This window comes from Papio anubis, chromosome 3 (genome assembly GCF_008728515.1).
Source record: "Papio anubis isolate 15944 chromosome 3, Panubis1.0, whole genome shotgun sequence".
NCBI classification, from domain to species: Eukaryota; Metazoa; Chordata; class Mammalia; order Primates; family Cercopithecidae; genus Papio; species Papio anubis.
The window spans coordinates 147,079,529-147,092,319 of NC_044978.1; the positions used below are offsets into that span (position 1 = coordinate 147,079,529).

At 45.3% G+C, this 12,791-nt stretch overlaps 1 protein-coding gene across 1 annotated transcript in view; it reads right to left on the reverse strand.

Annotated features, from left to right (window-relative positions):
• Nucleotides 1–388: 388 nt before the first annotated feature.
• KLB (klotho beta) overlaps nt 389–12,791 on the reverse strand; it is a 43,209-nt gene continuing 30,806 nt past the window's right edge. The window contains exons 3-5 of the mRNA XM_003898591.5: nt 11,806–12,074; nt 1,941–3,084; nt 389–1,129 (exon numbers count right to left, since the gene is read on the reverse strand). Of these exons, the coding sequence (XP_003898640.3) occupies nt 744–1,129; nt 1,941–3,084; nt 11,806–12,074 (1,799 nt within the window). The 3' untranslated portion in view covers nt 389–743. The remainder of the gene's footprint in view (nt 1,130–1,940; nt 3,085–11,805; nt 12,075–12,791) is intronic.

Consider the following 12,791-nt stretch of genomic DNA (forward strand, 5'->3'; position numbering starts at 1 on the left):
CCCTGACCTAAAGGGGAAAGCACCTTATTAGAAGTGACAATATATATTATGTATCACTGACTATCCAGTTACAAAGTTTTGCTTTTGCTTTTTTTTGTTGTTTGAGATGGTCTTGCTGTTGTCGCCCAGGCTGGAGTGCAGTGGCACAATTTCGGCTCACTGCAACCTCTGTTTCTTGGGTTCAAACAATTCTGCCTCAGCCTCCCAAGTAGCTGAGATTATAGACACCACTGCCACCACGCCTGGCTAATTTTTGTGTTTTTAGTAGAGACAGGGTTTCACCATGTTGGCCAGGTTGGCCTTGAACTCCTCACCTCAGGTGATGTCCCCGCCTCAGCCTCCCAAAGTGCTAGGATTACAGATGTGAGCCACCGTGCCCGGCCCAAAGTTTTACTTTTTAAAAATAATTTATTGTACCACAAGTAGCTATTGGTAGAGATGAAAGCTAGAGCAGAATGATGGAATACAGTTCATCAAACTTCAAAAAGCAATGTATCATGTAATCCTCATAGCTTACTGTCAGGATGAAGCCTTTATGTTTACATCCAAGAACTGAATTCACTGATGTCAATGCCTGAGGGAAAGTTCTTTGAACCACACAGCAGAGACGATTGTCATCACCTTGGTTACAGCTGTATCTCAAATTGTCTTTCTATAATACAGGTATATCTCCTGTCAGTTACCAGCATATGGAACTGGAATGAATTTTTAAGCTGTCTGTGATGCAGACAAATAAGATCAGGTTAGCTGAGAACTCTCTTGCCTTTCTTTAATGGTATATGTTGTAAGTTTTTTGCTTTCCAAAACTTTCTTCTCTTTTGCCTATGAAAAATGGTAATTGATAAGAGTAGAACCAGGGTGGAGAAGAAGCAACAACCCAAGAATATCAGTGGTTTCTTCTGCACAAGGAATAAACAGACAGTGCACTCTGTGTTTTTTTGGGTCTGACTGCATCTAGAACTACTGTTCTCAGAAGGGAAGCCACTGCTGCTGATCACTTTGTTGTAAAACTGTATTGAGGATTTAGCTTTAAAATCAGATGTGAAGAATCCAAATCTGGGTTTAGATTTCTCTTCAGCCAGTTTGAATGCATAATAGCCTTTGATTCTGACTTTATCAATCAGGTATGCTGAAAAAGATCAGAAATTAACATGAATCACAAATGGACTGAAATATCTTTGAACAAGAATTTAGTTTTCATTGAAACAACCTAAAATTATGCCCATAATAAAGGTAGTGATTTTTATTGGAGGTTTTTTTTTTTTTGACATTTATTCTTTTATGATCTATGTAAAGGAGAAGGTGAAAATGTGTATAATTTAAAGTAAATTTGTGAAACTTTGATCCATAAATAATCCAAAAACTCTTGGAGGAGAAAGCAAATTTAAGGAGCAGAGCAATGAAGGTTGTCACTTTTGTTTAAAGGGTCACAAGCAGAAAAATGTTGCCTATTTGGCCTGATTGTGAACCTCAGACGTGCTCTTGGTGCAGCCCGGGAATCACAGTTGGTTTTCCCCACTCGCTGGCTCGCTTAGGCTACCATGATGTGGTTATTTCACATTGCATGGCTGTATGGAAACATTTCATGTATCCCATAAATTTATATACCTACTATGTACCCACAAAAATTTTTTTAAAGGCTAGCAAGCATGCTGAAAATAAGTAATCCACAATAGTGACTGTTTATCCTGGGGAGTGAGATTTCAGGTGATTTTTAAAAAACTTTCTCCACGTGCCCAGTTTTCTATAATGGGTATGTGTTACTTTTATGATTTAAAAAATTTTCCAAAAATCCATAGGCCAGTTTTCAAGACAAAATTCAGTTGACAGAACTTGGGTGCCACAAATCGGATGCCGTCAGGCACCAGCCTGCCCCTCTCATTCTTTGTTCTTGTCAGGAATCTCGCTCTGCCCTGTGTCTGAAGGGGCCCCGCCCTTACCTTTCAGCACCTCCTGAAGGTACTTTTCCAGGTAGTACTTCCGGAGCCGGTCATCCTCCAGAGCCTGGTCGTCGATGCCGCTGGCCGTGATGTAAATGTCCATGTCGCCATAGTTCCTCCGGACCCACCGCAGCAACTTGCGCACCCCCCAGGGAATCACAGCCAGGCGCGTAGGGGAGCTCAGGCGGGTGATGTCCTGCAGAAACTGGATGTCCCTGTCCGAGTCGTAGCGGCTGCCGGCCAGCTGCTCGTGCATCACGAACCTAGTGGTGAAGTGGTTGAGCGCGCAGAAGTCGACTGTGCCCTTGAGCAGCCTCCTCTCGGCCTCAGTGAGGCGCGGCAGCGCGGAGCTGGAAAGGCCCCGCCGGTGCTTGGAGGCGATGTATTCCCTCATGGCCGCGGGGTAGTCCCCGGTCTTGAAGAGCGGCTCAGCGAACCAGGCAATCTCGAACTGCAGGAAGCGCTCGGCCGCCCTCCAGTGCGAGTCAGCATAGGGGTTGGCGGGTTCCGCCCAGTCCGCGTGCAGCGACAGCGACACGGCCCCGCGCTGTGACGGCCTGAACTGCCGGTCGTAGAGGCGCCAGGCCAGGGCGTGGGCCACCAGTAGGTTGTGCGCCGCCCCGTAGGTGTCGTTGCCAGAGCGGTTGTAGATGTCACTTAGCCGATTAGGCTCATTGATGGTGATCCAGAGCTTCACCAGGTCCCCTAGCTCCTGGAAGCACAGCCCAGCGTAGGCCTGGAAGGCCTCCACCGTCGATGGGTTCAGCCACCCGCCGGCGTGCAGCAGAGGCTCAGGGAGGCCTAGGTGGGCGTGGGTCGGATAGTACAGGGTGACCATCGCGGAGATGCCAAGCTTCAGCCCCTCACTGACCACGCATCTGTAGTACCTCAGGGCCTGTCGGTTCACCGCGGACAGGTTGCCAGTGGGAAGGACCGAGGCCCAATCCAGAGCAAACCGGTAGTGGGTGACTTTCATTCTTGCCAACATCTCAAGTTGTTTTTTGATGTTTACAAAATCTGTGCATTGAGCGGGTCGTGTTTTCAGCCTCACCCCTTCCACTCGGTGCAACAGTCTGTTGCCAGTGGCGTTCCACACGTACAGGTAAGGATCGCTGAACTGTGGGGACGAAGCCACAGACTCGGGCTGTGAAAAACAAGCTCATTCAGGTCAAGCATGCGCGGGCAGGCGGAGGCTCAAGTGATCTGCCCACCTCTGCCTCCCAAAGTGCTGGGATTACAGGCCTAAGCCACCGCCAGGCCTCTTCCAGTCCTTGAAATCTCCCAGGGAGACCAGAAACCAGAGAAGGAGCCACACCCAGGCCCTGGTTTAGAAAACAAGTTGTTAGAGAAAACACTGGGAAGCCATTTTCCAGTTCGTTTGACTTTAAACCCCAGGTTACATGGTGGGGTTTGATGTGATTCTGTTCAAATGCATCAGGAAATTGCCTTGGTACACTCAGTTAAAAGCAATAACAAAAGATAGATTCTAAACTCTGCTATAAATTGAAGACAAAGTTGAAATTCCTGTTGTAGGCCGGGCGCGGTGGCTCAAGCCTGTAATCCCAGCACTTTGGGAGGCCGAGACGGGTGGATCACGAGGTCAGGAGATCGAGACCATTCTGGCTAACACGGTGAAACCCTGTCTCTACTAAAAAATACAAAAAACTAGCAGGGCGAGGTGGCGGGCGCCTGTAGTCCCAGCTACTCGGAAGACTGAGGCAGGAGAACGGCGTAAACCTGGGAGGCGGAGCTTGCAGTGAGCTGAGATCCGGCCACTGCACTCCAGCCCGGGCGACAGAGCATGACTCCGTCTCAAAAAAAAAAAAAAAGAAATTCCTGTTGTAGAGATTTCACTGAGAAGAGGAGGCTGGTTGACCCCAGGCACAGTTCCTAAAAGAGGCTGGTACCATAGGGTAGGCAGTGACCCCTTGCATTTGCTGAATGCATATCTCTAAATTCTATTTTAAAAGTCCAGGCTGGACGCAGTGGCTCACACCTGTAATCCTAGCACTTTGGGAGTCTGAGGGGGGCAGATCACCTAAGGTCGGGAGTTTGAGACCAGCCTGACCAACATGGAGAAACCCTGTCTCTACTAAAAAAAAAAAAAAACAAAAAAAACAAAAAAAAACAAAATTAGCCAGGCGTGAAGGCGCACGCCTGCAATCCCAGCTACCCTGGAGGCTGAGGCAGGAGAATCGCTTGAACCTGGGAGGCAGAGGTTGCAGTGAGCCAAGATCGCGCCATTGCACTCCAGCCTGGGCAACAAGAGCAAAAAAAAGAAAAGAAAAGGAAAAAAAGAAAAGTCCAAGCGAAATCACATTTGCATCCATCATGTTTCCCCGACCCATGTGCCTGTGAGAACATAGTATTTATTAATCCAACAGAATGCTGACACGTTTTCTATGCAAGGCGCTTGGGTTATGGGTGGAAAGGACAGTAGAATATCCCCAGAAACTCCCAAGGTTGACACTTGGATCCGACAGTGTCTCATTCTTTGTCTCTCCACAGAGAGAGCCCTGGACTCCTGTTCTAGTTCTGCCCCTTTGAAACTCAGGCTTGGCAGCTATATAGTGATGGAGTAATCTCACCCACTTCACAGGTGTACTGTGAGGACTCAGTGACTCTGGGAACTCTAATGCACTGTACAAACACAATGTAGTCATGACTTGGGTTTCATTTTCCCTAGTGGCAATAATTGCCTGCTAGGCCCTTGAGTCTAAACTAAAGCAAAGCCCTTAAGAAAAACATTTCCAAATTCAAGATTAATAAAGGAAAGTAAAAGTTATGTACTTGTTTTAAAGTACTTTTTTCTCCCTCATGACAGAATTTAAATACACCAGGAAAAAACTATAATTAACCTTTGGTAAATATTTTCCCTCTAATTGTTTTTTCGTGTGTCATCTTTCATAGTTTAATTACAAAACCATATCACTGCCCATTTGCCATCTGCCAACCAGTTATCTAGAACATTAAACTAAGAGAACATTGATCATGTGAGCATGAAGTTAAATCTGTATATAATTAATTATTTGAGTAAAATCCTCCTAGCCTAGATGGCCAGTTTCAGTGTTTTGAAAACTCAGAACATGGTATTGAAAGGATGTTTATAAAAGGCAGTCTTGCTATGGGGCAAGGCAAGATCAAATAAAAATGTCTTACGTTAAAAACCTTCAGAAAGCATTAGTCTCAGCAAGTGTGTATGATTAATCTGCTAAGAGGTTGATTTTCTAGTTAAAGATGATGCATCCCAATCCCAACCCCAGCTCCCAGAGCTTGTTTCTAAAATCCCATGTCCCACCAAAAGGACCTTGTACTCCTTGGAGAAATGGCTTTTTCTAGGAGAAGAATGAGATGAAGCTGGGGCATCTTGTGCCAGAAAATAAAGAAGTGCTTAAAAACTGAAAGGGAAATGTGGAAAAGACAGGAACCGCTTGAAGGGGTCCCATTGACTAAATTAGAAACAATTTGAGCATCAAAAGGAACAATATCATAATGACAATAATGAATTACAAGACATCAAATTTAAGAGAATCCAGCTAATAAATGTAGAGGGAATAATCTGATTAGAAATTTACCATTTTGCAATCTACAAAGTAACAATTAAGGCAAGGTTCATGAAAGAATGTTTGTTTGTTTGAGACGGAGTTTCGTTTTTGTCCCCCAGGCTGGAGTGCAATGGCACGATCTTGGCTCACTGCGTCCTCCGCCTCCTGGGTTCAAGCGATTCTCCTGCCTCGGCCTCCTGAGTAGCTGGGATTACAGGCACCTGCCACCGTGCCCGGCTAGTTTTTGTATTTTTAGTACAGACAGGGTTTCACCATGTTGGCCAGGCTGGTCTTGAACTCCTGACCTCAGGTGATCCGCCCACATTGGCCTCCCAGAGTGCTGGGATTACAGGTGTGAGCCACTGGGCCCGGCCCGGCTCATGAAAGAATGTTAAAACCATGGAGTGAAATGTTGAGGAATAGGATATTCATAGAGTCCCAAGTATCAACATCAGATTACTTCTTCTTTTTTTCTTTTTTGGACAGAGTCTCGCTCTGTTGCCCAGGCTAGAGTGCAATGGTGCGATCTTGGCTCCCTGCAACCTCCGCTTCTGAGGTTCAAGTGATTCTCCTGCCTCAGCCTCTCAAGTAGCTGGGATTACAAGCCCGTGCCACCATGCCTGGCTAATTTTTTTTTTTTTTTTTAAGTAGAGACAGGATTTTGCCACAATGGCCAGGCTGGTCCTAACCTCAAGTGATATGCCTGCCTTGGACTCCCAAAGTGCTCGGATTACAGGTGTGAGTCACTGAGCCTGGCCAACATCAGATTACTTCTTAATTAAAGATGGAAAAGTTACCACATGGCAAATGTCACCTTTTTTTTCTTTTTTCTTTTTTTTGGGGGGGAGTGGGGAGGAGGGACAGGGTCTTGCTCTGTCGCCCACACTAGACTGCATCCTCGACCAAAGTGATCTACCCACATTGGCCTCTCAAAGTGCTGGGATTACAGGAGTGAACAAGTCTGCCTAGCCACAAATGCCACCTTAACCAAGAAATCTGGTGATACTACTTCAACCACAGTAATATCTTCAGTAATGAAACAAATTGACATCATTGACCTCCTGATGTGATAAAAAGGCACATCATCTATGTAGTATTATTTCCAGAAATGGTTAACTGAGTCATTAGACTCAGAAGACAACCAGAGAAATCTACAAGCAGTTGGCCTGGACTCTTCAAACAGGGCAGTGCCATGAGGTGATTGCCCTGAATTAAAGGAGGCTAAAGATACATGACAACCAACGTTTGATCTTTGTTTGGATTCTTAATCAAAGATTTTTTTAATCCATAAAGGACATTTTTGGAACATTAAAAAAAATTGAATATGGATTGTATTTTAGATAGCGTTGAGTCAATGTTAAATTTCCTGGGAATCATAAGAATGTCCTTGTTCTTAGGAGATACATGCTGAGATATTTTGGGGTAGAGTATAATGATGTCTGCAATTTATCGAAAGTTTATGAAAGAGAGAGGCAGAGGCTGGGTGTCTCACGCCTGTAATCCCAGCACTTTGGGAGGCGGAGGTGGGTGGATCACGAGGTCAGGAGTTCGAGACCAGCCTGGCCAAAATAGTGAAACCCCGTCTCTACTAAAAATACAAAAAATTAGCTGGGCGTGGTGGCAGGCACCTATAACTTGGGAGGCTGAGGCAGGAGAATCTCTTGAATCCGGGAGGTGGAGGTTTTTTTGAGACCCTGTCTCAAAAAAAAAAAAAAAAAGGGAGAGAGGCAGAATTGAAACCAATATGGCAGCATGTTAACAGTCAGTCTTGATGAAGGGAATATGCATTTCTATTGGATAAGTTGGAAATTTTTCAAAGTAAAACGTTGGAGGAGAAAAGAATGCTAAGAGGCTAGGGAAAATAAGACAGAAATGTGCAAAGTTAGGCTTAGTAATTTTTTTTTTTTTTGAGACAAGGTCTTGCTCTGTTGCCCAGCCTGGAGTACAGTGGCACGATCACGGCTCACTGCAAACTTCACTTCCTGGGCTCAAGTGATACTCTTGCCTCAGCCTCCCGAGTAGATGGAATGATAGACGGAATTACAGGCCCACACCACCACACCCAGTTTTTTTTGTAGAGACAGGGATTTTCCATATTGGCCAGGCTGGTCTCAAACTCCTGAGATCAAGTGATCCTCCCACCTTGGCCTCCCAAAGTGCTGGGATTACAGGAGTGAGTCAGCACGCCCGGCCTGGCTAAGTAATATTTTTCAAGTATTACTTTAATTTTGTCAGTCTCCCTATAGAGGGCATCTAGTTTTCTGTGTACACAGTGTCTATTCATATATTTATTGGCTGATTTTTCAAAAAGCACCGTAATTTTTCTTGGCAAACCAGTCATCCTTATTTATTTATTTATTTATTTATTTATTTATTTATTTAGGTTTAGGCTACCCAAATGAAGCAGTGGGAGTAGAGAAGGAACAGAAATCTATAACTGGTTGTAACCAATAAGTTGTAAACACCAGTGCACTCGGATCAGCCTTATCCTCATTCTTAATCCAAGTGGTTCAAGTGAAGCTGGCTCCTCGCTGGGCTCCAGAGACAAGCATGAAACCCAGACCTGACAGATCACAGAACTGCTTTTCCCGACCCCGTGGTCAGTTCTTGCTCTGAAATGTAGAAGGGGCAGACATTCACAGTATCTAAGGAACAGGTGGGTTTTAGCTGAAGCAGGAACTTGTAGGTTGGGTCTCCCATACAGGCAGGCAAAGGAACTCTTATATCTCCTGGGGTCTTTCTTTGCTAGGTCTGGAATTTTGAAAAATATAAACTCAATTGAAGTGATAGGGAAAAAGACATTTTTGGAACACTTAGCAAAATCTGAACATGAATAGTATTGAACTCTCCTGCCTCTGCCATGTGAAGGAAGAGGCAGGAACTGGCTCTGGAGGGGACACAAGCTGAAGATGAGACACTGTGTTTATTCTGCTCTCTATACCTTTCCCCCTTCATCACCCTGAGCTCTTGCTAAAGTCTTGTTTAAATATCCACAGGAAGCTGGGTGCAGTGCCTCACACCTGTAATCCCAGCACTTTGGGAGTCTGAGGCAGACAGATAGCTTAAGGCCAAGAGTTCGAGACCAGTCTGGCCAACATAGTGAAACCCTATCTCTACTAAAAATACAAAAATTAGCTGGGCATAGTGGCAGGTACCTGTAATCCTAGCTGCTCTGGAGACAGAGGCAGGAGAATCGCTTGAATTCAGGAGGCAGAGATTGCAGTGAGCTGAGATCACGCCACTGCACTCCAGCCTGGAAGACAGAGTGAGACTATTTCAAATAAATAAATATCCACAGCTGGGCACGGTGGCTAACACCTGTAATCCTAGCACTTTGGGAGGCCGAGACAGGTAGATTGCCTAAGCTCAGGAGTTTGAGACCAGCCTGGACAACATGGTGAAACCCTGTCCCTACTAAAATACAAAAAATCAGCTGGGCAGGGTGGCAGGCGCCTGTAATCCCAGCTACTCAGGAGGCTGAGGCACGAGAATTGCTTGAACACGGGAGGCAGAGGTTGCAGTGAGCCGGGCAACAAAGCAAAACTCTGTCTCAAAAATAAATAACTATGGCCGGGCACGGTGGCTCACGCCTGTAATCCCAGCACTATGGGAGGCCAAGGCGGGCAGATCACGAGGTCAGGAGATCGAGACCATCTTGGCTAACACAGTGAAACCCCATCTCTACTAAAAATATAAAAAATTAGCTGGGTGTGGTGGCGGGTGCCTGTAGCCCCAGCTACTCGGGAGGCTGAGGCAGGAGAATGGCATGAACCTGGGAGGTGGAGCTTGCAGTGAGCTGAGATCATGCCACTGCACTCCAGCCTGGGCGACAGAGCGAGACTCCATCTCAAAAAAAAAAAAAAAAAAAAAAATTAAATAAATAATTATATAAATACAAATAAATGTCCACAGGGGTTGAGATTCATAACCTGAGAACTTTGCTAATTCATGGTTTGAACCCTTTTGTCTGGTCTCAATCCTTGTACATCTTGTTGTCTTTCCATATGCTTCTATTAATAGAATACAGGCATATCTGGGCACGGTGGCTCACACCTGTAATTCCAGCACTTTGGGAGGCTGAGGCAGGTAGATCACTTGAGGCCTGGAGTTCAAGACCAGCCTGGCCAACATAGTGAAACCCCATCTCTACTAAAAATACAAAAATTAGCTGGGCGTGGTGGTGGGCACCTGTAATCCCAGCTACTTGGGAGGCTGAGGCAGCAGAATTGCTTGAATCCAGGAGGCAGAGGTTGCAGTGAGCCAAGATCACACCACTGCACATCAGCCTGGGCAACACAGTGAGACTCTGTCTCAATAAAGAAAAGAAGAGAAGAGAAGAGAAAAAAGAAAAGGAAAGGAAAGAAAAGGAAAGGAAAGAAAAGAAAAGAAAAGAAAAGAAAAGAGAAAGCCGGGCACAGTGGCTCACGCCTGTAATCCCAACACTTTGGGAGGCCGAGGTGGGTGGATCACCTGAGGTCAGGAGTTTGAGACCAGCCTGGCCAACTTGGTGAAACCCTGTTTCTACTAAAAATACAAAAATTTGCCTGGGCGCGGCGGCTCATGCCTATAATCCCAGCATTTTGGGAGGCCAAGGTGGGTGGATAACCTGAGGTCAGGAGTTCGAGGCCAGTTTGGCCGACATGGTGAAACCCCGTCTCTACTAATAATACAAAAATTAGCCGGGAGTGGTGGCACATGCCTGTAATCCCAGATACTTGGGAGGCTGAGACAGGACAATTGCTTGAACCCAGGAGGCGAAGGTTGCAGCAGTGAGCCAAGATCCTGCCATTGCACTCCAGCCTAGGCGATGAGCAACAAGAATGAAACTCTGTCTCCAAAAAAAAAAAAAAAAAAAGAAAAAGAAAAATTTGCCAGGCATGGTGGCAGATGCCTGTAATCCCAGCTACTTGGGAGGCTGAGGCAGGAGAATCATTTGAACTGGGGAGGCGGAGGTTGCAGTGAGCCAAGATGGCACCATTGCACTCCAGCCTGGGCAACGGAGCGAGACTCTGTCTCAAAAAGAAAAAACAAAACCAAAAACAATGCAATAGTGTGGTATTGTGAAGTCTTAAAGCATAGTGGTTGGAAGACAGACCTAGGTAACTTAGGCAAGTTATGTAACCGCCCCCTAAATTTCAGTTGCCTGTAAGATGAGGGTTTTAACATTAAGTAGGTTGGATGGAGTGGCTTGCACCTGTAACCCCAGTACTTTGGGAGGCTGAGGCAGGATATTTGTTTGAGCCCAGGAGTTCCAGACCAGTCTGGGCAACATAGTAAGACTCCGTCTGTACAAAAAATCAAAAATTAGCTGGCATAGTGGCGTGAACCTGGAGTCCCAGCTCAAGGTTGAGGTGGGATGATCACTTGAGGCCAGGAGATTGAGACTACAGGGAGCTGTGATTGTGCCACTGCACTCCAGCCTGGGTGACAGAGCAAGATCCTGTCTCAGAAAAAAAAAAAAAAAAGGTGAAGTAGAGAGAACATGCATACATAGCATACATAGGTGATTTCTTGATTTCCAGGTAGCATAGTTAAAATAATAATAAAACTAAAAGGCGATCTCATTCATTCACCTGGTTCTAGAAGACGAGCACCTGCCATGTGCCAGGCACTGCCCTAGTGAGGCATATAGCAGGCATCAAAGCCTCAGGCATTTCTGCTCTTATGCAGCTTGCATTCTAGTAGGGGAAACAGGTGATAAGTATGGAAAATGTGGAAAGCACAAAGTATGTCAGGTGGTGGCGAGTACGCTACAGAAAAGCAGGAAAAGAGGAAGAGAAGTGATAGGAGGATGGTTTTTGGAGTGGAGGGAAGCCTTATCGAGGAGATGACTTTTAAGGACAGCTGAATGGGGTGAGGAATGAGACGTGTGGGAAGGCTCCACTGGGATATAGAGACCTCAGAAGGCAAATTACCCAACTCTGTGAAACAGCAAGAATCAATTAAATAAGGCGCTGCTAATAATTTGCTTTTGGCAAAACAAAAATCTAAAAACAAATTTCCTATCATTTTGACATTACTATTATAACAAAAACCTGACACAGAAATGACAGTAAGTTCCCTCTAGACTGTATGCTTCTTGAGGGCAGCCTCTTCACCTCTCCATCTCCATCACCAATTATGAGTTCTGGCCCATGAAAGGCTCTCAGCATCTATTTCCTTCTTTTTCTCCCTTCTCTTTCCCTAGCTCTCCTTCATAACCTCCATACAATTGTAGTATTTGATATTGTCTGACAGCTATCTCTCAGCTGTCATTGAGTAAATGAAATAGTGTGTGCTGTTTGCCCCAGTTTATGGTTAATTTGGAAGTAACCACTTACCTTAAGAACAGACTCGGTGACACCCCAGGAGAAGTCACAGGGAAACTGGCCCTGCACATCTGGCGTGGCCTCTTTTAAAGAAAAACCATTTTCTCGTATGATCTGTTTGTAGTAGTGTGCCGAAGACTTAGGTTTCCGCTCTTTTTGTTTACTGTTAAAATCCACATAAAATAATCCTCGGCGGATGGTGTAAGCATCCTGCCATTCAAAGCCATCCAGCAGAGACCAGGCAGTATAACCAAACACTCGTATTTCATCTAACCTTATTGCTGCACAGAGAAAAGAAAGCAGAGATGTTCAGAGGCCTAAACATTCTAGTTCATGTTTACAATTTCACTAACGTGCCAGAGGGCAGCATATTGTAAAACGAACCTTTCCCCTAATTTTCAGGTCTGCTGTATCAAATAGAAAATTCATGTTTATACTTCAAAAGTGGCAATTATTTTCATCCAGACTGGTATCTCCTGATCCCCCGACTCCCGCTTGGACCAAGTGAATGTCACAGTTAAAGGATCACACCTTAAATACTTCTGAGACTTGGTGTGCAAATCTGTGTCAGAGGGCATGGTAATTTCCAGAACTCTTTGGGATCAATGCATATGTCTGCTCATGACCAAGAGTTTCTTATTTCAAGTCTGAGTTGGTTCTTGTTTATGGATAAGCTATTAATTCTAGGAAACTATCCAGGCCAAGAGTTTCTAAGAAATGTGTTCAACAGGCCCTGGTTCTAGTCTATAGCTGCTGTCGGGCCCTAAGGGGAGGTGGAATGGTAACACCTGGGGCATGGACACTCCTTCTGCCCAAGGAGTTTCTAAAAATCTGCTTTTAGAATTAACGTAAATGAATGTAGACATAAGGAGGTAAAAGAAGAAAAGTGATGTAAGAGAATGGGAACTGGCTGAGCTAAGGAGCAGGGTGCTGAGGCGCTTACCCTGCTATGCTCTAGGGAGCATGCTATTGGGCAAGTTTCTTGGCCTCAGTTTCCT